General features: G+C 31.7%; 1 protein-coding gene across 2 annotated transcripts; it reads left to right on the forward strand.

Annotated features, from left to right (window-relative positions):
• The first annotated feature begins 922 nt into the window (after positions 1 to 922).
• LOC129295040 (probable E3 ubiquitin-protein ligase BAH1-like 1) lies at positions 923 to 14,574 on the forward strand. Of its 2 annotated transcripts, none has more exons than XM_054933521.1 (6): positions 923 to 1,303; positions 2,232 to 2,482; positions 3,689 to 3,949; positions 4,640 to 4,777; positions 13,410 to 13,468; positions 14,333 to 14,574. In XM_054933521.1, exons 1-6 carry the CDS (start codon positions 1,099 to 1,101, stop codon positions 14,340 to 14,342), a joined length of 924 nt encoding a protein of 307 aa, XP_054789496.1. In that variant the 5' UTR covers positions 923 to 1,098; the 3' UTR covers positions 14,343 to 14,574. The 2 variants fall into 2 exon arrangements, with proteins under 2 accessions (XP_054789496.1, XP_054789495.1); XM_054933520.1 differs by lacking the exon at positions 14,333 to 14,574 and adding an exon at positions 13,683 to 13,924.
• Positions 14,575 to 26,104: the final 11,530 nt, after the last annotated feature.

Consider the following 26,104-nt stretch of genomic DNA (forward strand, 5'->3'; position numbering starts at 1 on the left):
TTCAGAGTTTATTGGATCTGATTGGACAAGAATTACCTACAGTATCGTTAATTTAATGAAATCCCCACACCCCCCCCCCCAAAAAAAGGGCCAAGTTTTTATTATATTTGCCAATCGCCAATAATGTCTGAATCCAGATCCTCGCTTCACCTTTTTTTTCCTTAAATTCCTCGCGTTTGTCATGGATGAAATCATCATCATCGTTAAAAAATAACTCATAATTAATTTTAAAATATCAATGCCGTACAGTTTTGACAGTGTCTTAACTACTACACATAATAATATATACATCTGACAAAATAAAAATCAATTATACAACTGATCTTTTTTTGTTAAAGTCAACTTCTTGAATAAAATAAGATAGAATAAAAACAACCACAGTGTTAATAGGTGGGTTTCCAACTTTCCATGCTGATCCCAAATATGAGCACCATGTCCTCGTTCTTAAAATGAGATTTGAACTATTCAATTATTTAATAAAATATTATTATATATTATATTTATTAAAAAAATTTATAAAAATTATAAAATAATTTTATTAAATTTTTTTATTTTTAATATAGTTTAGATTTAATCTAGAGGGTCCAATATAATATTAAAATTTTTATATTTGATATATATTAATTATTCAAATGTATTCTATACAATCATGAACTGTGTAGAATATATTTAGATAATCAATATATATCAATTATAAAAATTTTAATATTAAATTGGACGCTCTAAATTAAATCTAGCCTGAATTAAAAATAAAAAATTCATTAAAATTATTTTATAATTTTTATAAATATTTATTTAAATAAATATAATATATAATAATATTTTAAATTTGAAAATCTGAATGGTCATCCTTAGAATGACTAGGGAAACTAATTCCCTAATGGGTGCATGTGCCTTGAACACTTGCCTTCAAAAATGCATGTGCCTTTCTCACACAGCCTTGCTTCTCTCTCTACTCCCTCTCTCTCACACATATGTTATTATTATTATTATCATCATCATTAACCTTCGGCTTGAAGAGTCAAATCTCGATCATTGAAACATTGAAGGACCTGAAATTGCAGAGAAGATCAGCAGAAGAAAGTTTTCTGATGAAAGATGACGAAGTTGTACTGCAAGAAATACAATGACTACATGCAAAGCCAGCAGGAGAAGAAGCTTCCTGAAGTTGATATCAATAAGCTCAAGACTATCTTGAAAACATGTCGCAGAGATTGTCCTTGCCGGAAAGGCATCACCGGAGGAGGAGGAGGAGAAGAAGAAGAAGCCCTTGCAGTCCCAAAGTGCACCGATCGTTGCCCAGGCAATACCTCTACCTAACACACAAACACACATTTATCTAATGATTTCTTTCTGCTGCCTTCATCTTTAATTTCCTATATCTCGCTTTAGCATTTGCAGTGAATCTGTTATAGTGATTTGGCCCATGTTCTTACAATATACGAATATCGTTGGTCTTCTATTGAAATTTCAGAATCGTTGGTTTTTCGTTGAAATCAAATTCATATTTGGTCTCGAAACTGTCATTCTCCCTTGTATCAATTTTTCACACGCAAGACTAGGGATCTCCTATTTTCTTCCCCCCTTTTTTCATAGCATAGGGATCTCGTTTTAATTAATTTCGAGTGCTTCATTGAAAGGAATTCGTTGTTGGTTTAAGACAAGCATATATCCCTATCTAGTTCAATAACCCAGGAGACAAAAAGGTGTATCGTTACTATATATACAAATAAAAGAGACTCATAGGAATGTCCATATTATTGGATCTGAACAAGTGGGAGAGTTTTTCAATGTGTTCTGATTTTTGCTCAAGATTCTTCCTTCTTCTTCAAGTTTTCTTCATCTTCTGCGTTGATTTACTCCATGTTCTCAATCCATTATTTTTTTAATTCCTTGTGCTGTAATTATATTTTGATGTTGATTCTGATTTTAATAGTTTTGGTTTTGTTCTTATTGATATGGTGTATGATCTTTTGATTTTGATTTGGTTTTTATTCTGATTGTTTGCCTTTTTTTCTTGTTCTGGATTGATTTAATTTCTATCATGGTTATTAAAATCTAGCTTACTTCTGGTTTTAGAAATGCATTTTAGTATTGTACCCTTTAATTTATAATGAAATATCTGATGATCCAATTTAAGGGAAAAGAAGGCTTATGTTTCATATATGCATGATTAATTTGACAATAAAGCTAATTGATTATTGAGTATCTTACTATATATATATGTGCAGTGTGTGATGGAAGCTCCTTCTTTCCTTCTCTTCTCAATGGGATGAGTGAAGTAGTGGCTTACTTTAACGATCGAGCCCGGAAATTGATTGAGCTTCATCGTGCTTCTAGCTTCAAGAAGTACTTTCTATCCTTCAAAACCAAATTATGTGGACAACAACATATTGACCACATTCAAGAAGGCAAAGATCTTGTTACTTACGCCCTAATCACTTCCACTGTAATTCACAAGATACTCGAAAAATACGATAAGGTACACAAATCCTCCTTTTCATTAGGCTACACTTTTCAAAAATATGATAAGCTACATGCATTATGTGTGGTGTTATTGTACTCCATTAACAATTAATCCTTCATATTTATATATATATATAGTGCTCATTAAGATATCATGTTTTAATACTCTCCTTCCGTCCTTATTTAATAGGGACTGTTTCATAACTTCACATAGATTAAGTCATTAAGGAACTTAATTGAAATTATTTAATTTATTTAAAATTTTAAAAAGTAGATATCATGAATTCCACTTATTAGGAAATTGTTGTTTAGTTAAATTATAAAGAAATTGTTCAGTTAGGCCTTAGGCCTAAATAGATCTAAAATTCTAAACAAGCCTTAGGCCTAACTAGGTCACTCTAGGCTGCTTGATAAGGGCCTGATGACCTATTTCCATCCCTATTAATTAGTAAAGAAACACCAAAGCACAAGACATTTAATAAGGACAAAGTAATTGTTTTGAGTCTTTTTTTACATATCTATGTACAATAATAACTTGATAACTTGATAACTTTGATTGATGCTCTTCATAAATATACTAATTTTGTTTTATTTATTAGGCATTTTACAAAAACAAAAAGTCATCCAAATTATAAGGTGTCTAATAAAAAGATAAAATAGTTTTCAAGTCTTACCCTTTAAATTGAGAAAGCATTTGCACAAATAATAAAATGGTACATTGTCTTCCTTTAATCAATAAGTGTATAATTAGAGTGTTGAGATATATTTTTAACAAATAAAGTAAATATAATATAATAACTTTTCTATCAACAAATGTTAGTTTAGTTGGCTTGGATTTAACTCATATTTAGTCATAAGGCCATGCATTCAAATCCTCTTCCTAATGAAAAAACTTTATTGATGGATAACTACCATAAAAATAAGCTTATTTGACCCTTATTTTAGACTTTATTTGAAGGTTAATGTTTGAATAAAGATATGTAAGTATATTTATAAATATTCTTTAAGTTTGGAGATATATGTATTGGCTTTAGTGAGGTTTTAATACCCAACTCATAATCTAAAATTTTGTTAATAATATATATATATATATATATATGTATGTATGTATGTATGTATATAAATCTTTCTTAAAAGCGCGTGGAAAATGTCTCAAGCATCTTGTAAATAGAATCACATTCACTAGCGCGCGCGCACACTCATATGTTGACTGTGAGTGCAGATTCATTATTCGAAGCAAGGGCAATTATTCAAGTCAAGAGCCCAGAGTATGCACGTGGAAATTCTTCGGAGTCCCTGGCTTTTAGAACTCATGGCCTTCCACATCAATTTAAGGGAAGCCAAGAGCGAATCAATGAACAAGGAATCTAATAATTCCTTTGATGGATACTACCTTACATTTAAGGATAATAAACCATCGCTTACTTTTGAGCACTTTGATTCCACCAAACTTGATATTGAATTGACTTGTTCTATATGCTTGGTAAGTTGCTTTGGGATTTCCCATTCATTACTGCTCTTTTTTCTTTTTCTTTTTTTTTATGTGAATATCACGTGCTTGTTGTAAGTTGTAATATCACACACTCCGAGGTTACACCTGTTTAATATGATCATGTCATAGAACCAAAATTTTATTTACTCATTATCTTCTCCCATGACCTTGTTACAATTAGAAAACATTACATTCAAGCTTCACAGGAGAAAGTTTATTACTGAGAGGTTTTATAAATTTAATAAAATACTTTTAGATCTCAAATCCTGTGTATTGACAATTTGACTAAGAGTATTTGACAATTGAACGATGATCATTTACAATTTGCTAATCGCCATTTTCTTTACAAGTTATAAATGACTGGTGTTTAATTATCAATGACCTTAGTCAAGTTATCAATACATAGGATTTGAAAGTATTTTGTAAAATTTATGAAACTTCTGAATAATAAATTTTATTTTGTCAGACCTAAATGTAATTTTCTCTTACAATTATTCAAGATGTGTTTTAATATGTATATATTTCCTTACTATGGTTTCCAATTTTTTTTATTAAAAGTTTAACTGTTTAATATTTTTTTGATCGATATAATTTTCCTGCTCTCTAACAAGAGGCCATGTTTTTTTCATTTTAAATTTCATCTTTCACTGATAATATTAATCTGGCTTGCGAGTGACGCAGGACACTGTTTTTGATCCGGTTTGTCTAACTTGTGGCCATATCTTCTGCTACACGTGCGCTTGTTCATCTGCATCAGTAGCTATTGTTGATGGGCTCAAGGCATCGAACTCTGCAGCAAAGTGTCCCCTATGCCGGGTGGTGAGTCCATATGTCTTTTATATATATATATATATAAAACCCGGCCCATGCTTTTTTGGCGCCGAAAAATGCTATTTATTTATTAAATTAGAAAGGGAAGGCATAAATTTAGATCTTTATATTTTGCTCGAGTTTTATTATAAATCTCTAAATTTTTTTCAGTGTTCTAATTTCTTATAATATCCCTCATGAAAGGACCTAAATCACCAAAAAATAAAAGTGTAGAGAGTTAGAATACAAAAAAAAAATTACAAAAACTTATAATAAAATTTGAATAAAGTGTAGAGATTTAAAATTATATTTTTTTAATTAGAAACTTCACACATATATTACATGCTCATACCAAGAAAAACAATGTAGAACACAATTTAGACATAACAAGAAGTAAATCCAAAAGTAGCATCCCAAATACTTTGTGATCCTGATTCAGGAAAGGAACTTGAGCGGATACTCACGAAATCATTACTCCCTCTTTAAAGGTTAACCCATTACACCCACTTATATAGTTAGAATTTTTCTCAAATTCTTCCAATGCAGGACATAACAGGATGGAGACTTGGAAATCTAATTTTAAGAGCACATCTCTGTAACCATAACTCAAACAATACAAGTTGTAGCCTGGGAAAAACTTCTTTGGACCTACTCAAAAGATAAAATCCATAATGGATGAGCAGTGGCAACAAAGCTCCACCAAGAGCCACATGTTATTTTCACTTGAAAAAAATGATATGTAAAGGAGTATTGGTTTTCATATTTTACAGTTTACACCTTTTCCTTCTTATATTTTACAACCCTTTATTTTAATATTTAAACTTTAAATCCATTTTAATCTTACTTTTTATCCTAAATTCAAGATTCAACATTTTAACCCCTGTTGAATATTAGCCAATTATTTCACCATACTTAAATACCAATATTATTTGTCAATTCTTTTAAAAATATAGGAAAAAAATTAATTTAACTAAACTAGACCTACATTGTCCTTGTTACAAATACTAGTAAGAAAAAGAGTAATGAAGAATGAAAATTCAAGACTCAAAAGTAAGCTTGTTGAATGCCTCTCACAAGCTCGTTGCACTTGTAAGTCTACAATTAAAAGTTGAATTAAGAAATAATAACAGAAAGAAAGAAGGAAAGAGAAATAGTATATTTAGAAGAGAAAAATGTTATTTAATGGCTTTGATAATGTGTTGATTGTTCAAAGATCTCAAAATATAAAACCACATGGAGAAAATTTATAAGATATGCAATTTTTAATAATTTTTATTTATTATTTTTTCAATTATTAACATTTAAATGAACCGCTGGATATAAGATCACGGCTTTGCCACTACTTAACATTTAACAACTTCAACCAAAGGAAATGATTCAGGCATCATCAAAATGATTACCGCATTAGACCTTTGCTTATTAATAGAAGCCCATGAAACCTAGATTTCACCATAGCTATTGAGAAATTTTAAGCAAGCACCTGGTAGAACCCATCCCTTATCCTCAACAATCATTTAGACAATCCTCCTATTGATCATGGAGAGGCAACCAATTCAAGCAAACTTCCAAATTAAAAAAAAAATGGCAAACAGAATCAGATCCCTAACAAGAAGTAAGGCCTCGTTTGGTATGATGGAAGAGTTTTTGATGGAATCGGAATCGGAATTGGAATTGGAATCGGAATTGGAATCAGAATAGAATTGAGTTATAAATGTATGTTTGGTATGAAGATGGAATCTGAATATAATATTAATAAATATATGTATTTAAAATAGATAAAGACCAAAATGCCCTTATAAAAAAAATAAAAAACTCAACTATCATGATGGAGTGTGTATGTGGGGCACTTGTGGCAATTCCATGGAATTGTGGCAATTCCATCATGATGAAGATGGAATTAAATTCTAGGTATTTTGGTTGAATTGGAATCCATAAGGAATTGGATTCATGCATACCAAACAAGTGAAAACATGATTCCAATTCCAATTCCATTTCTCTTGGACCCAATTCTAATGTACCAAACATGACCTAATAGTTACCTAGTGCACCTTTATCTGCACCAGCCCAAATTCAAAGTTAAGGGATGAAACCAACCAACAAACATCAAAATATACCAAGAGATTATACCAAAGCAGGGCATTCAGTTACTCAAAACGAGATTGTGAATAGATATAGAAGGATGATACTAATTTCAGAGGTGAAGATCTTGTAAAAGATGATTCAATTCTAGCCATTTCCAACCCTTCACCATCCTTACCGCACGTCTTGAATTTCTCAAATCTGCCTTTATTTCAAAATTTCTATCATGGTCTCTACTAAAATTTTTAGAAAGCCTGAACATGCCAAGCACATAGACTTGGCTCCAAGCCTCGCCTACCTGAACAATTTGCTCATCAATGTCACAAAGCCAGGAGGTAACCATCGCAAATCAACCACCCCTCTGATGCAGTCAAAATCAGAAATCCAAAAGTGATTTACCTTTTTCAAATACTCAGATCTTTTTTTTTTCCTGAGTGAAAATTGAAATGCATTAATAATCAGACAAGAAAGGATCTAGCAATGGATAATAAAAAGAGAGCCAAGAAAATCATTCATTGTCGACCCCTTTCAGCTAACCAAGGTAGTGGATGATCAATGATATAAAAGGAGCCCTTAGTAAAATGAGCTTTTCTAGCTAGTCCATGAGCAATGCTAACAACATTCCTATAAACAAAATTAATGGTAGCAAACCAGTTCCTGTTTAAAATGAGAAATGATGTCTTGGATTGGATGATCATCATTAATACTCAGATCTTGACCTGCTTAAATGAGTGAAGAGAACCTCTGCCCTTCATACTTACTAGGTGTAAACCCAAACCATTGCAAAAGTCCTGTAAAAGAGAGTCCAAGCTAACCAACCATAAGATCAATTCTTGCTAATTCATCAATTACCCATTAAAAACACGCCAACTTAAAACATGACCCAAAAAAAAAAAATCAACCCATGCAGTCCAAAAGATAATTATCTCCTAATGCTAATTAAGTTTAGGAAAACTTAATTCTTTATCCCTATACTTTTTTGACTTTGACTTGTTTATAACTCAATTCTTGAATTTTAATTAGTTATAAATTAATTCTTAAAACTCCGTCTATGTTTATAGCCGGTCCCAAGCCCGGGTAAAGGAGGAGGGTTGTGTTAAGCCATCAACAGCCAATGGAAAACTTTGTTGAATCTATCATGAACATGGACAATAGACGTTATAATGTTAATGCTAGGTTGTTGCCTGTAAGTAACGCACTGCATGGCTCGAGTACAGTGATAAGTGAGTTAGAGCCGCTGCATCGGCACCTGGATGTAATGTTAAATGAACAAGGGCTACCGCGTCATTCTGGACGCACACGGCTAAAGAAGTTAGTCCATGAGAGTAAAATTAGATTTGGTACTTGGAATGTTGGGACATTGAATTGTAAATCTGTAGAGGTTGTAGGGGTTATGATTCAAAAAAAAATCAATATCCTTTGCCTGCAAGAAACAAAATGGCATGGAAAAGAAGCTAAGGATATTCAAGGTTTCAAACTTTGGTATACAGGAAAAGTAAGTGCATGTAATGGAGTAGGCATTATTATAGATAAGGAGTGGAAGAAGAACGTTGTAGAAGTTAGCAGAATTGGAGATAGAATTATTTCCTTAAAAATGATAATTGGACGTGAGAGTGTTAATATTGTTAGCGCTTATGCGCCGCAAGTCGGGACAGAAGCCAATCTTAAGGAATTATTTTGGGAGGATCTGGAGGGGTTGATTCGACACATACCACAGAGTGAAAAGATTTTTATTGGAGGAGGCTTTAATGGGCATGTCGGGAGGGAAACTGGTCAGTATGCGAGGGTACATGGTGGTTTTGGTTTTGGAAAGCTAAACAATGAAGGACAAACTCTTCTTGATTTCTCATTGGCGTATGATTTTAAGATTGCCAACACTTGTTTCAAGAAGAAAGATGAGCATCTCATCACTTACAAAAGTGGAGCCTCAAGGTCACAGATTGATTTTCTTTTAGTTAGGAACACAGATAGAAGACTTTGTAAAAATTGCAAGGTGATCCCCGGAGATGCTGTAACGACACAACATAGGGTCCTAGTCCTTGATGTGTGTATTATGAGTAAAATCTATAAACGTCGACAAGTAGTAGCACCAAGGATTAGGTGGTGGCAATTAAAAGGTGAGAAGCAAGATATTTTTAAGTGAAATCTTTTAGATAAAGGAATTTGGGAATCTCAGGAAAGTGCTAACATCATGTGGGAGGATATGGCTAAAAAGATACGGGAGGTTGCAAAAGTAGTTTTGGGAGAATCAAAAGGTTCTGGTCCGAGAGATACGGAGTCTTGGTGATGGAATAATAGTGTACAGGACAAAATCAAGTATAAGAAGAACTGTTTTAAAGCCATACATTTGTGTAACAATGAGGAAAATTGGGAGAGGTACCGTATGGCTAAGAAGGAAATTAAGAGAGCTGTGGGTGAAGCTCGTTCTAAAACTTTTGAAGAATTTTATAAGAGCCTTGAGATGAAGGAAGGAGAGCAAAATATTTATAAGATTGCCAAGAGTAGGGAAAGAAAATCAAGAGATCTAAAACAGGTAAGGTGTATTAAGGATGAAGAGGGAAGAACTTTAGTTACAGATGATGAAATAAAAAATAGATGGGAGACTTACTTTTCTAAACTTTTCAATGATGGAGAGGGTTCGTCTAGTAACTTGGAGGATTTAGTAACTGGAGAAGGAGAACAAAATTTGTCATTCTATCGAATAATACGTGATAAGGAGGTAAAAGAAGCTCTTAAGAAAATGGCAAATGGTAGAGCCAACGGACCTAATTGTATATCTATCGAAGCGTGAAAATGTTTAGGTGAAGAAGGAGTGAGATGGTTAACTAAGTTATTTAATGTGATTTTACGGTCCAAGAAAATGCCTGATGAGTGGAGGAGAAGTACATTAATTCCTATTTATAAAAATAAAGAAGATATTCAAAATTGTACTAACTATAGAGGGATTAAGCTTATGAGCCACACAATGAAATTGTGGGAGAAAGTAATTGAGCACAGGTTGAGATTGCATACAAGTATTTCTGAGAATCAGTTTGGTTTTATGCCAGGTAGATCAACTACAGAGGCAATTTATCTACTAATGGGATTAATGAAAAAGTATCGTTGTAAAGATAAAGATCTACACATGGTTTTTATTGATTTGGAAAAAGCTTATGACCGTATACCAAGAGAAGTGCTTTGGAAAGTGTTAGAAAAAAAAGGAGTATGGATTGCTTATATTAAAGCCATACAAGATATGTATAAGGGGGTAAAAACTAGTATAAGAACGCCTAGTGGTCAAACAAAGGATTTTCCTATAAAGATTTAACTACATCAGGGATCATCTCTGAGTCCTTATTTGTTCAACTTGATCTTAAATGTTTTGACGGAACATATTCAAGGGGAAATTCTGAATTGTATGCTCTTCGCGGATGATATAATTCTTATAGCAGAGACAAGAGAAGAGGTTAATTGCAAACTTGAGTTATGAAGTAGGACATTGGAGTCGAAAGGTTTTTATTTGAGTAGAAGTAAGATAGAATATTTATATTGTAAATTTGGTAAAGGACTATTCGACAATAATTTGGAAGTAAAATTGAGAGATTAAATTATACCTCAAGTGGAAAAATTTAGATATTTGGGAGCCATTATTCAAAATGATGGCGAAATCAGTGGAGATATTTCATATAGAATTCAAGCTGGGTGGTTTAATTAGAGAAAAGCTAAAGGAGTTATTTACGACCGTAAGGTGCCTAATAAACTTAAAGGAAAGTTTTATCGCACTGCTATCAGACAGGCAATGTTATATAGTAGTGAATGCTGGACTCTAACGGGACAGCAAGAGCATAAAGTTGGAGTAGTAGAGATGAGAATGTTACGATGGATGTGCGGACGTACATGTAAAGATAAAATTCAAAATGAGCACATACGCGAAAAAATGAGGGTAGCACCTATTGAGGAAAAAATGATAGAAAATCAGTTGAGATGGTTTGGGTATGTACAAAGAAGACCAAGGGAGGCACCAGTGAGAAGAGTGGAACATATAACTTTGAGTCCGATTAAGAGAGGTAGAGGAAGGCCTAAGAGAACACTCTTGAAAGTTATTGAATGCAATCTCTTAATTAATAATATTTCTAAAAGCTTGATAAATGATAGAGCACAATGGTGTCTTGCAATTCATGTAGCCGACCCCACCTAGTGGGATAAAGGCTTGTTGTTGTTATAAATTAATTCTTAAAGTTTGATTCAGTTATAATTCATTTCCTAAACTTCAACCTGGTACAACTTAGTTATTCTAATTTTAATCATTTAAAATATTAGTCTCTAAACTTTAATAATAACTTTATTCCTTATAATGTTATTTTATAAATTGTAAAAACCAACATTTTAAATAAATAAAACTATAAGGATTGGGTTGCAAAAGTCAAAGTTTAAATATTAAGTTTTAACCGAATCAAAAATATAAAGACTGGGTTGCACCGAATCTAAGTTCATGGATTGAGTTTTAACTAAATGAAAACTACAAAGGCCAAACATATAACATGAGTATTTAATTTGGTATCTTTTTGAAGGTTGGGCTTAACATAGTTCATAATTTATAGTTCACAATTTAGTAGATTAAACTGCCTCTTCCAAATTATCACATAATTTAATAGTATTAAGTAATTATCATCAAAATAAAAATCACTCAGGCCTGCTCATTATCCTCATAGATATTTTTCAAATTAGAAGAATAACATTGCAAACGAATCAAATATATGGGATGAGGAAAAACAAAATCAACTATACAAGGACTGAAACAAAATACAATAATATTATATTTGGATGGGTGAATTTGGGTTGAAAATTTGAATTTGAAATTTCATATTTCAAACCTCACATTTAAAATTTACAAATGTTAAGTTCTTTATTTGGATGATATAAAAAATTTTAAATTATAATATTAAAATTCTTTGATTAGATCTCAAGTAAAATTAAAAATTTTAAATTCTATTTTTAAATTTAAAAACAACTTGGACAACGTCAGTAGTCCAGTCCTAGTTAAAGTCAATAATCTAGACAACTTACTCTACTAAGATCGAACCGCTAACACTTATTGGGATCAAATGGCAGACTTCCACTAGGATTATACCGTCGGTGACAACTAGGACCAGAAGGCCAACTTCCATCAAGACTGGATTGTTAGCACCGATCGAGTCTTGATTACTAAAATTAATGAGGAGAGGACTGCCGGCATTAATTGAGACCAGAGTAAAGGAGAAGACAGGGATCAAACAGCTAGCTTCCATCGAAACCTAACCACCGACACCTATAGGGGAAGGATTGTTGGAGTTGACTAGGACAAAACTGTTGCACTAATTGGGATTCGATAACTACTTGTGATAAGGATCAAATGGTTGGATCATGTTGTGACCTGATTTGACATTGGGACTAAACCACCGGTGCCAACTAGTACCAGACCGTCAGTAATCAATTCTTAGTTGAGGTTGTCGATCTGGTCTTGGTCATGGTGGGAGCTGACCATCAAATCCTGGTCAATATTGGTAGTCTTATCTTGATTGGCGCCAGCAGTCCTGTTCATGTTGGTGTAGGTGGTTTGGTCTCAGTGGAAGTTGGTAGTCCGATCCTTGTTATTGCCTACACTTTGGTCTCGATTATTGCCTACACTCCTGTCTCGATCATTGTCGGTGATATGATTTCAATGGAAGTTAGCCATTCGATCCTATTCTTCTCCTGGACTCCAATCTTGGTTGGCACCAATAGTTTAGTCCTAGTCGAGGTCGCTAGTCCAGTCTCAATTGAAGTTATCAGTCTCGGTCACAGTGGGATCCAGTCATCTGATATCAATTGCAAGAGGCTATTTAGTCTTGGTCGGCACTAGCAATCCTATCCTAGTTGGTGCTAATGGTCTTGTCCCAGTCAATATCGGCAGCCGATTCCTATAAAAGTTGACTATTCAATCTTGGTAATTACTTGCACTCCGGTCTTGGTGAAAGTCTATCATCCTGTCCTAGTCATTTCCTGCACTCCAGTCTCGGTCATTATCAGCGATTTGGTCTTGGTGAAAGTTGGCCATCTATTCTCGATTGGTACCAATTTTGTCTGGTCCTTATTGGCGGTAGAGGTCTAGTCTAAGTTGTCACCAATAATTTGGTTTATTTAGCACTGCCAACAAACTAGTCAAATTGCAAATAGATTATGGTATGATTTGAAATAATATAGGTTTAGAAAAGATTTCAAAGTATAAAAAAGTTAAGGTAAAACTTAAATTTGAATTTAGGTCAAATTCAAATTCATATATTTTTAATTACCCAAACAATGAATTTAGCTCAAATGTAAATTTAAATCTAAATTCCTATATATCCAAACATAACATAAAAGTATAGAGGAATGTAGTGGTATTTTCTCTTTTCTTATTTTTGGAATATTTTTTTTGTCATTTTTGGATTTAATCTTTAGATTCAACCATAAAATGAACACTAAAGTCATAATTATATTTTTCTTTTCCTATCCTTGAATTGTCATAATTATTATATTGGACTATTAGCAACATTCAAAGTTCTATTTTTTTCTTTTATTGTAGGGAGGAGTTTATCAAGGTGCTATACGCTTGGAAGAACTGAATATCTTGTTAGGCAGAAGGTATGGTTTCACTTCATTTATAGTCATTCTTTTCCTTGGACAATATGAGAAAAATAGAGGAGTGGGTTATCAAGAATGTACTTCAAAATTGTAGGATTAGTTAAAATGTAAGGTGGCGCAAACAGCAAAGGGCAAGAAAAGAATAAGCTCTTGTAAATTGTCTTTGTTAATTTGATTGCAATTATTGCATGGCTTTATTTGTATATCTTAACAGTTGTCAGGAATATTGGGAACAAAGGCTTCAAACAGAGAGGATAGAAAGAGTTAAGCAAATAAAAGAGTACTGGGAATCGCAATGCAGAGCATTCATAGGTGTCTAAGTAACTTGCCAATGTCAGACTTCAATGTTAAGTCTATGCTAATAATGGTTTTTCAAGGAGACAAAAAATACAATATAATATGTGTTTTGTACTTGGGCATACACACTCATGAGTCTATGATCGCTTTACACTTTCACTTTAAATTTTGATAGTAAAATAGGACATTTTATTTGGTTTTCAAGGAAAGATAGAAGAAAATCACCATAGATGTTTGTAACAATGTGATATATTTTCATTTTTTTCAGTCTTATGATGTTTTGGATTAGGAAGAATGACAAATAAATATATCCAAAATAGAAAAATAATAATTTGATCCCCTAAAATATGATAATGTCTTCTAAGTCCCAAGGGACCTAATTGTCATTAAAGTTATTGGTAAAATGACAAAACGCCTAGTTCTCACCAAATTATAATTTCCCTATTTTAGAGAGATTTATTTGTCATTCTCCCTTTGAAATAAGATGAAAGGAAGTATTTTATTTATAAGTTGTTATTGACATGTTTTCATATGGCTATTTGACTAAGACATATTCAAGTATTTTAGGCCCAACTGAAGACAACTCTTCTAAAGATGCTTTCTACATTTCTACAAACTCGAACTCAAGATCTCGTGCTTAAGCAATTATAGATCATTCCGCTAGAAGCAATCTTTGTTAATGTTTTTATAGACATTTTATTCATACTTGGCTTGCTTTAAAATTATGCGTTTTTAGAATACTTATCATTTTTAGTTTTAATGAGTTGATTTATTGATTACACATGTAAATAATTATATGATCAATTACAACCGTGTATTATACCTATACCCTTAAGTTTACAATCAATGAAGCTTACTTGTATTGAATATCATAGTAAAAGGTTGGTGAACAAGTAAATGGATATGCTCATGTGTGTTAACTTGGTCATTCATTTACTCATTATCTTCATAAATGATCTGTTAGACACAAGTAAATAGCCATTAGACACTTCATCTTCTTTCCTCTGAGTTTATCCGAAAATGAGGAGATGACATAATGCTTTACAACGGAGTTTTTCTCTCACAAGTAAAGAAAGTAATGGCTCTTTGTATTTAATATTCTAACAGAAGGTAGGTGAGGTTTATACCAAAAGAACAAATGCTATATGTGTATAAGAATAATGAAAGAATCAATAAGAGTTTAATCCTACTGTAGTTATGTTTAAAATGTTTCTAGGATGATTATAGAGCAAATATAACTCTCAGAAAGTGAAAGGAGTGAGTATAAGATGAGTTTTGAAGATTATGATGACGAATATGAAAAATAGAGCAAGAATCTTGATGTTTATACTAGAATAAAGTTAGCTATACTGGTATAGTTAAGAACATTTAATGAATTTGCACAGTCTTTGCTATTTCGAAATAATTTAATTACATTGGAATAAATCTTTGTAAAAGATAATGATTTATGAGATGTTATATGGGAATAAAGAGATTATACATGAATAACACAAGTCATGCCCATATAAGAAGATTATGCAAGAATAAGAGAATTTTACCAAAACATGGATCGCTATTCCTGAATAATGAGATAAAAAGATTGAGAGAGAATATAGAGAAATGAGCCATTATATTGGCATAACCAAAGATTATTATATAGGAATAAGGAGGCTTATATAGGAATAACATAGAAGACAATCAAATAAGGGACACTTATATTGGCATAGCTATGCTTGTATCGGTATAAAGAACCATTTTTACATAAGCTTTTAGATTAATTTGATATGGAATAAGAGATAAAACCTTCTAAAAGACTTCAAAAACATGAAATTGGTCCACAAAGAAATCAAAGTTAAGTCAGATACTTAAATTTTGAAAAGAAAAGAAAATCAAATTTAACTTAATTTAAGACACTTAGAGTTTCTTGGCTATTTTGGTATAATGGATTCATATAGAAACAGGAAACCTTTAGTCAGAAATAAAGTGAATTAAGCCAAGTACTCTTATTACCCGTTAATCCCTTTTTAAATTTTCATATCAAATAAAATGTTCTCTCATTTTGTGATTATCAAAATCAAGGTTTAACATTTTTTTCCTTTTTTGATGATGATAATACTTGATGCAAATTGTTAGTCTTGAGAGAGATTCTGTCTCCTTCTTAAACTTATAATAATCAAACACAATACTACTCATAGAATAGAAGCTGAATATTGCCTTGTATTAAATAGGTAAGATAAGCCAGATAATTACAAGGCAAAATGACATAAGCAATAGAAAAAAATATATAAAAAAACACTTGTTCAGACAACACAGGATAAAAGGCCAAGGCTTTTTCTTTAGGATGGTTTTGGAATCCTTATAATATGTAACATCCTCCTCCTTGAGAAGTCTCTTGCAATTATTTTGGGTTTAAGGATAGGATAAGGTTGCATTTAAAATAGTTTAAGACAATTGGGCTTGAAAAATAATCGTAACATCTTAAGTTTTAGTAGTTAATTAATATTAAGAAGAAATTATTTCATGGTAATTTGAATTTACTACGTAATTATTTGTGAGAGGAGAATTTATTCAAAACACTAAAATAAATTTTGAGGATTTAATTTCAAAACATATTTTTGAGAAGGAATAAATTTAAAAGATTGAGTGAGATGAAATAAATAGGATCTTAACTTCTTATTTAAGAAATTATATGTATGTAAATATTATCTCAATTATATTGAAACCAAATATAGTTAATATTTAATTTTTAGTTTTATAAAAAAATATCCTTGATTAAAATTGAATGAGATCCTCTAAGTTCTATATACATAAAGAATGATCAAACACACGTGAGATACCTACAGTCCAATTATGGATGGAAAATATGAATCATAAGTGTATGCAAATATGTGTCAAACATGCATGGGCATATCTTGTCCTTGTGTGGATAGAATTTTAGCCTAAAGGACTTATGAGCTTGTGACTTTTTATATGATGCAATCTTGCAAATGTGTGTCAAACACAAGTGAACATATCTTGTCCTTGCATGGATAAAATCTTACTTTAATTCATGTTTAAGCTCATAATTAGTTTTCATAAATTATCTAAAAGAAAAATTAAAACAGATATAAGCTACAAAAGCTTTTCTTTCTTCTCTTGATTCTTCTTTCTCTTGAATGTAGCATACATAGGTTGATTCACTTCATGTTGATATAGAAAGGTGTTTATTTTGCATATGATTATGTGTATTTGAAAACTTAACAAAGTTTGGACTATAAGCTTAAATCTCTTGTTCTTATCCTAACTATATCCTTACTTCTCTCTCTCTCTCTCTCTCTCTCTCTCTCACACACATATAAGCTTTAAGATAAGTATTTGATTTATCTAAACTTTCTTTGAACAAGGCCATTTTGTGCTTAAAATATATTAAATTTTTATGCTGAGTTTTCTTGTTCATACTGGAATGAACTACTTTATACCAATATCAAGGGTCTTATACCCCTATCCCCAAGGACATGTCAATATGAAAATGTTTTTTTATTCTTTCAATAATTTTATATTGGTATCATCTATTTGAAACCCTAATCTATTTCTCATACCGTAATGAACCATGTCTCAATAATCCTTGTTTCATACCGATACAGTGTGATTCATACCCATATGGAGTTTCATACCCCTATGAAACTTCACACCCATATCAAATTTATCCAAACATTGTCTTTTATAGTATTTACTTTGGCATAAATTGATTCATACACGCATGAAACTCGATCTCTTTCTTTTTACATTTTCATATTCATACCAGTACCAAAGACTTTCTTCCTGTATCAACTTAAAGAATTTTTCTCTATTTTTTGTATTTAGAATAGAGCATCCTTTAATCACTCTTATCTCATGTAAACCTTTTAGTTATATTCATTATTTTACTTCCTAGATTTCTTTTAAACACAACTATAGGTTTGTTTTAACACTTTTCTTATCTTGACTTTTCTTATACTCATATCAAAATTATAACATCCTAAAAATTAAATTCCTATTAATTAGACTAATCAAGAGTAATTAAGTAAGATTTGTGTAGTGTGGGGTCAGAGAAGATTAATGAGTGTTTTTTATTGTAATTTTAGCCATAAATTTAAGTCTCAAGTAACATTGGGTCACTTAGGCATCAAAAGTAGTGGAAACTAAAGAGAGAAGTCTCTGTGCCATATGCCACGGTGCTTGCATCATGAGCTGTGACTCATTGAGCTAAAAGAACGTGAAAGAGCCTCTCTGTGTCACATGCCACAAAGTATTTGAAAAATATTCAACGAGCCAAAATAATTGGCTAATATTCAACAAGCCAATAGAGTTCATGGGAGTTATTTAAGTATTTTAAACTAATGATTGAAGATTTTACACGTTTATGGTGTTTTGTTGGGCATTTATTTCTAAAAATTTAATATCAAATGTGAGTTTTTTGGAGGTTGTTGAGTGACATTAATGACCCTAGAGGAATTGAAATGAAGTTAGTTAAGGTTAATGGATGATAATGAGCTTATTGGGCAAGCTGGAATAGAAGAGACAAAGATCTTGGATGATTTAGTATGTGTTCGATTAAAAAATTTGTAACAAAGGTTAGGATTCAACTGAGGTTAGTAAACTGAGGTCAAAGAAAAAGTCAATTAATGTAACGCAATTTATGTTTAAATACCTTTTTTTTAGAAGTCAGTTAGACAAACTAAAATTTGTTTGGATAATTTGATTTAAAAACCAGTTGAAATTTTTAATGAACAAAATAAACATAAATTTTTTATATATATTTTTTGACTAATTAATAAGTAAAAAATCTTAAATTTCAATTATACAAAGCGAAAATAAATTCATAAATTACAAAACATTCAATTGATAAGATCTACAAGTTAATTTCTAATTATATCATGAACAATTTTTCATACATCTAAATTTGGACATTTTTTGTATAATTAAAAACCTATTCTTCCATAATCCAAATATAATGACCTAGAATTTATTTAAAATTAAAAAATTAATGGTGAGACATTTTAATGATTGTGTGGTGTGGTGGTGTGTGTTTTTTTTTTTTGGGTATAGATTTACCAAAAAGGAGAGTTGCTCTAGTAGAGTTTAAGCTAACTTATCAGTAGGGTCTTGCATTTGAGTCCCATTTTATTTTCTTTTCAATCTCATCAAATTAAAATTATACCCTCACCTTAATAATTTTTTCCTCTTTCCTCTTCGATTATAACACTAGAGACAGAGTAAAGAAGCCTTATCAAAATGCTAGAGACAAAGTGTAGAAGCCAAGAACCCTATGCCATCTCTGTCTTTTTTTTTTTCCTTCTTCTCTGTTCTTAGTTGGTCATCAACATGAGAGGAAGTTATCATGAGTTCATCGTTCAAGCTCTTTCATTCTCTAATTGAAAATGCCGATGTCGACTATGGTTCTTTGGTCCATGTGGTTGTGTTTTTTGTGTTTAGATCTTTTCCATTCATCTTTGTCCTTATCCATCGCTGTGGGTTTACATCGCATGGGTGCATTTGAACTTCTTCTCCCTTTGCTCTAGCTGTGCGTCACTAGAGTACAATAGGCGATGATGGTGCCGCCTGTAACATCCTTAATTTTTTAAACTAGATTTAATAAGCTCAATCATATTAATTAATTGTATTAGTAAGGTGTGTGGCTGAGAGGCCTAACATGCATGTTTGGTTTCAATTTCAACTTTAGACGCGGGTCCAAAAGAGAATCAGGTCACTCGAGAATGAAAGAAGAAGAATTTTTAAAAGGGGAACGGCCCATGTGTGGCAACACATTTAGGGAAAGGCTTTCTGTGCCATGTGCTGCAGCACATGGTCACTTTTTTACTATTATAAGTTCACAAAATGAAGTTAAAAATAGAGGAAAAACAAAGGAAAACAAGAGAGAAGTCAAAGAGCAATGTTAGGGCTTAGAGAATATGAGTATTGAGAGTATTTTAAAGAACCTAAACACTAAAGGTAAGCTTCCTACACTTAAATCTTTCTCTCTTCTTTCATTTTCTTAATGATAGAAGTTAGGGCTTAGTTGATAATGGTGATTTTTAGTCCATACAGGCTATAAGTCTGAACTTATTGACTTAAATAGAGTTAATGAAGTAGATTGAGTTAAGTAAACTTAGTATTTATGAATATATGATGGTTGGTGATTGAAGGACATTAAATGTCCAAAAATCCTCATAAATATGTTGCTTGGGAATAATTTGGTCCTATTAATGATAATTAAAGAGCTTAATGATGTTAATGAGGGTCAAAGGAATATAAGAAACTCTATGTGTATTTTTATAGGAGTCAAGAATCAATCTTGAGTATTAAGAAGTGTTGAAGTGTTAGTGAAAATTAGCCCTAATGTGGATATTGATGATTTGTATTCTAAACGCTTGTAGAGTAACTATTATTAGCACCATTCTAGCTTCTTGGAAGCTTTAGGAGTGAGTAATTGAGAGGTAAAATTTTTGACCTCTTAAAAGTTTGAGATAACTGAGGGAATTTTATCCTGTACTTTTGTATGTTAATTAGATGTTGAATAATATTTGATAACTGAATTGTATGAAATTGGTTAAAATACAAATGTGGCTTGTTTTGTTTGAAAAGCCCACTATAAAATGGTGATCTACTATAGTCTAATGATTTAAAAATTTAGAGATTAATGATTTCCCATGAGTGAGGTACAAGATTATGAAAACATGGAGTACAATGATTCGGTTGCTAGGAGTTCAATGATTGTAAAATTTATAGAGTTTAATGATTGTGAATGTGTGAGGTACAATGATTTTGGAATTTAGAATTCACGATTTGTTTGATTTGGAGTTCAATGAAAATGTGTTTAAAGAGTTCAATGATTTGTACAATGGTGGAGTTTAATGAAAATGGCTATGTGGAGTTCTATGAATTATGTTAAATGTGAATTATTGCATGAATATGTATTGCATGATCTTGAGAGGTGGGAGTTTGCCTAAGAAGAAGAGTAGAGAATTAAATCCACGAGGTGGGGCTGCCATCCAAGTTGATGGCTTCCCTGAATTATTTATAAATGTATATATATATATATATATTTCACTTGTTTAATGAGGGACTATTCCACTGGTTTAATGAGAGACTCAAACCTAGCTAGCTATCCACTAGTTCAACAAGAAAGCTAGTTTAGGGAGTATGACACCTTATAGTATGAGAAATAGGGGAAACTGTGCTTCACAAGTGAGTTGGGTGAGCCTTAGCCAGGTAATCCCCTCACAAGTATTTAGGTTAGGGAAATCACAGATTATAAACTATCCCATTATGTTATAGCCCACAGTTTTGTGTCAAAAGAATAAGAAGGATATAAAGGAGATTTGATTATGCATATTCTGAAAAGGGGCACATGGTTGATATGTTGTGACCCCAGTGAATTAATACACTCAGAAACCTTGTTGATTATGTAAGGTTATTAATTTGTTTGACATTCCATGAATATAAATTATTGCAAATGAATATGTGGATATTTGTTCTTAAGACATGTTTACAAATTGATTTTTATCATAGTCTCATATGTGTGTCTTGAAGATGATGAGAAGGTTGAGTTTGGCCCTTGAACATGTCCATACTTTATAATTATTTATAATTTTTCACTTGCATTTAAATTAATTGACATGCATTAGTATGAGTTAGTTGGACCTTACTTACTAAGTGGTTGTACTCACCTCATTATCTTTAATATTATAGAGAATATCAAGAAGATCAGGTAGAGGAAAAAACCAGAGGCTTAGGATTGTGATCTTAATTGATAGGCCTCTTTATTTCTGAGTTATTATGTGTATCTGACAATTAAAATTGCTAACTAGGGATAGTCCATTTGATCCTCACTTGCATTACGTGTTTTTGTGAATTGTAAGTGTATTTTGAGTTTTAGAGAGTGAGTTTATAAAGTGTGATACTTGTGACAGGGCTAAAATACTAATACAAGTAAGAGTTGGGCCTAATAGGTGTTGATTATGAAATATTTATTGAAAAGTGATTTGAACTTCCCCTTATGTGTTTTTTAGATTAAGGGGTTAAGTAGTGAAATTGTGATCTATAAGTTTTTAATGTGATACGGTACGTTGCACGAGTTGATCTTGATGTTTTGCATGTGGTCTAATTAGTGTCAATAGCTATTGGCTTTTGGTGATTGAGTTGAATACTTAGGTTTGAGAAAAATGTTAAAAAAAGTGTAAGTTTTGAAAGAGTGTCCAAATTTTGATTGTGCAATAATTTGATTATGAAACCAAAACCATTAATTAGAGCTCAAAAAGAGCTTATCGTAAACACCTAAGTCATGTCAATCGAACATCGAACAGAGAATTGGAGCACATCATAAGTTGCCCCAAAAGCTGTTAAATTGATAGCAGAATTTACTATCAAAAATCGTGCAAATGTATCACAGCGCATGGCACCAAAGACGAAACACACCGTGGCGCATGTTCAACAAGCAAGAACAACCTTGCAATGAGGAAGGTGAAGCAGAAATAGATCTCAGTAGATAGATGAGAAGAGAGAGAGAGAGAGCATAAAAATTTAAAAAGCATTTAATGCTTTTGAATATAGATCAATGCCAATGTGAATGGAGAAGCCAAGTCTGATAGCTTGGGAAAAAATGCTCGCTTACACCCTAACTTTAGTTTAAAATTTTTGCTCATCCAAATAAGACTTTTGAGCTTTTCATGCCTTAACCTTAGTTTAGCTCCTTCTAACTTAGGTTAGAAACTAATCCAAACATGTACTTAAGTGTTGAGAATGAGAGTTTGAAAAGAGTTTTGTGTGTGTGTGTGAAGGGTAATGTTGATAATTGTGGACTTAATTAATTATAGTTAATCATCCATGCACCTATTTGGATTGAAAATAAGATTTAGAAGCATTTACTTAAGAGATAAACCTTTGACCTCTTAAAGGTTTAAGGTAATCGAGGAAAATTTATTCTATATAGTTGTTTGTTAATTGATTTGTATTTGGGAAGTGAATTACTTGATATGGATGATACTTTACATAGTTGTGTATATGTGCCAAAAATGTGATGCTTGAATTTGATATATTGAATTACCACTATTATGTTTTAGAAGAGAAAGTTGAGCTTGAAATGTTTTTCATATATAATTATGAGTTGAAAACTTGAAATGAGATGTTGATTTGATTATTCTGTGATGTGGGAGAATGTGTAATTGAGTTTTGAAATGAAAAAATATTTATAAGTGATTAAAAATGCTTATGGGGTTAGTTTATTATTGTAACCTAATGAGTTATTTGAGTTGTGAATATGTGAAATGAGTGCGCATTATACATTACATCATCGTTGGTAAGAGTTCACTTAAGGAGAGAAGTAGATAAATCCATATAGTATTATATGACACCTTTCAATGCACAAAGGCTAGCTGTATCCTACTATTTATCGAGGGATTATCCTATAGTTTTTTAAGAGACTTGAGCTTAGCTATCTTCCACTTGTTTATCAAGGAGAGTAGCTTAGGATTTACAACACCCCAAGGATTTAAGAATGGGAGAAGTTATGGTCCGAGAGTGAGTATAGTAATCTTTGGCTAAGTTACTCCTTATAATTGATGAGTTTGGGTAGTCTATTCACACAGATAGAATTAATTAATAAACAGCCCCTGATTTCAGTCAGAAGTATAAGGAGGATAAAAGGATAGTCTGATCATGCATTTTTATCTGACTTGTCACGTGGTGTTAATAAGTTTATGGCACGTTTGTGATAGTTGTGTGCCATTGTCATATGGTTGTAGTATTATGGCAATGTACATTATTATTGTTGATTGGATCATTGTCACATGGTTGTCTGTATTGTGATAATGTTTCTTATGATATAAATTATGAAAAATGAGAATAAATAAATCTTGCAAATATGATAAGTGTGATCATATGCATATGAGTTTTTCATATCTTAATTTTATGTTTTTGTCAATAATATATAACTACATGAGATAGATGTACCTTAGTTATTAAATGGTTATACTCACCCCTCTCTTTCAATATTTTACAAGCTCTAGCTCAAGTGCAAAAAGAAAAAAGGCTCCAAAGGCTTAGGAATTTATTATTCCTACTGTAAAACTTTGAACGTCATTTATTTTGTATAGTGGATAGGATACTAGCATTTAGGATATGTATTTTGTGTTTATACTTGTACTATAGTGTTGATTATGATTGTGGTATGTATTTTAGGCTTTGAAATGTTGTAAATAAATTTAATTATTGTTTATAAGACTAAAATACTAGTGCAAGTGTAGAAATATTAAAATTATTATAACTATGAAAGTTATTGTTTAAATATAATGCTAAACCTCCCCCTGCTGTTTTGTCTTAAGGGGTTAAGAAGTGAAAATGAGGTTTTGTGTGTAAATATGTGCATGTGGTGTGTGTATAGGTAGTCCTAAGTTTATTGAGTATAATCTTGGTATTAATGGTAAGTTTTGGCACAAGTATAGGTTTTAGACACCTTTATGTTGTGAAAAGTATGAAATTATGTTTGGTGTCCAACTCCCTTGTATGAAATAATTTGGGAGTAAAACTAGTTTCATTAGCTAATTTATGAAAAGAGCTTTCTATAGATACTTACATTACTTCGATCGGATGTCAGACAAAGAAATATAGCATATCAAAACTTGCCTGGGTGCTATCATTATGACAGCACAATGCTATCAAATTCCATATAGCATGCCGTGGTGCATAACACTTGAGCCGTGGAACATAGCACAAGAAGAACAAGCCGTGGCACATGTGCATTTGCCGCAGTGTGTTCCTCTTTCTTTTACTCCTTGATTTTTTTCAACTAGTTTTGAGTCCACTTAAAGGTATCACATGCTTTTGTAATGATATTTTACTCTAATTTATATTTATTAAATAATGTTTGAAGGATTTTTTGAATATGAAAACTTAAGATCCTATTGTTTCAAATATTACAACCTTAGTGTTGTGTTAATTATAGATTAGTAAGGTGACCTTACAAAAAGTATCCTACCGATATCAATCCTTTCTTCTTTTTGTTAGAGCATTTAATGCATATAGTGTTACTTTCCTTAAGGTGCCAACACTACAATACCAGTCAAAAAGTACTATTTTATTGCCTCAAACTGTGTAAAACACAGAGCAATGAAGATGAAGACTCTAATAGCAAATTTATAAGTCTAACGAATTTTTGTCATGATCAACTATAAATATGACTCATTTATAAAGCGAACCAAGAGATGTTACAAAGCTGACTACACACATTCATTATCTAACAACTTTTTGATATTACATTCATTATTTTGAGAGCTTCATTGATTGTACATTTACTCTAAGAGAGTTTTATTACAGTAGTGATTCATTATTGAATTCACTATGTTCATCTCTATATTTCACACTTAAAACAGAGTAACTTAAGTTTGGGAAGCTTAAGGGGATTTGTGATCACTTATATAAGGGGGAGAGTTTTAGATTTAGTAAGAAGTCTGTACTGCATTAAGGAAACCAAGGGCTCGATTTAATTTTAGTCGATATAATGAGAAATCTCAAGGGTGCTTTGGGGACTGGACGCAAGCTCAAGTGGATAGAGCTAAACTAGGATAAATTCTCTGTGCAAAGCTTCTCTTCCTTTCACTCAGCCTTATTTAGTAATATCGTTCCTTACTTATCTTTATATCTTCTTAAATTGCTTTAAATTTTAAGTACCCTAATTCACCCCTTAGGCAGTTTTTATAATTCGTATCAGAGTTTAGTTGCTTAAAGTTAAATTTAAAGATCCTACTAATGGTAAATTCTGTATATGATAATCTCAAAGAAGGATTGTTGACTACCAGACCATTGACTTTCAAAGGAGAAGATTATCCCTTCTAAAAGAGCCATATGATGATGTACCTAGAGATTGTTGATATGAGATGTTGGACATTATCACCAAGGAACCCTACGTTCTAATGATGTTTAGAGACAATAGGTTGATAAGAGAAAAGACTAAAGAAGAAGGAGTGACGAGGATAAGCAGCTCATCAACCTCAAGACTAAAGCCAAGCCTACAATAGCTTATGCACTTAATCATATGGAATAATATTTTTTTTACTCAAATTGAATCAAACAAAAAAACTTATGTGAATTGTAGTAATAAAGCCATGAAAATTCAATCGAATGGTATAAAAAAAATTAAGACAAAGGGAACAAAGACATATACTTCTCTCAAGATTTTCATAACTAAATTTAAATCGTTAATTTCAAAATTGACAGAACTCAACTTTCTAGATTTTAACTTAAGACTTTAAAGGTCTTAATTTAATCAAATCTATGAGACAATTAATTTTCAACAATGCTCTGATACAAAGTATTGAACATATCTCAATAAAAAAATATAAAATG

The sequence above is a fragment of the Prosopis cineraria genome, unplaced genomic scaffold (assembly GCF_029017545.1).
Source record: "Prosopis cineraria cultivar Desert tree isolate PC_DT_omini unplaced genomic scaffold, ASM2901754v1 PC37, whole genome shotgun sequence".
Lineage (NCBI taxonomy): Eukaryota > Viridiplantae > Streptophyta > Magnoliopsida > Fabales > Fabaceae > Prosopis > Prosopis cineraria.

Coding starts and splice junctions, on each gene's coding strand:
- LOC129295040 (XM_054933520.1), top strand. CDS start 1,099: ATGACGAAGTTGTACTGCAAGAAATACAATGACTACATGCAAAGCCAG. Junction 1,304..2,231: donor GTGCACCGATCGTTGCCCAG/GCAATACCTCTA, acceptor ATATATGTGCAG/TGTGTGATGGAAGCTCCTTC. Junction 13,469..13,682: donor AATATCTTGTTAGGCAGAAG/GTATGGTTTCAC, acceptor ATATCTTAACAG/TTGTCAGGAATATTGGGAAC.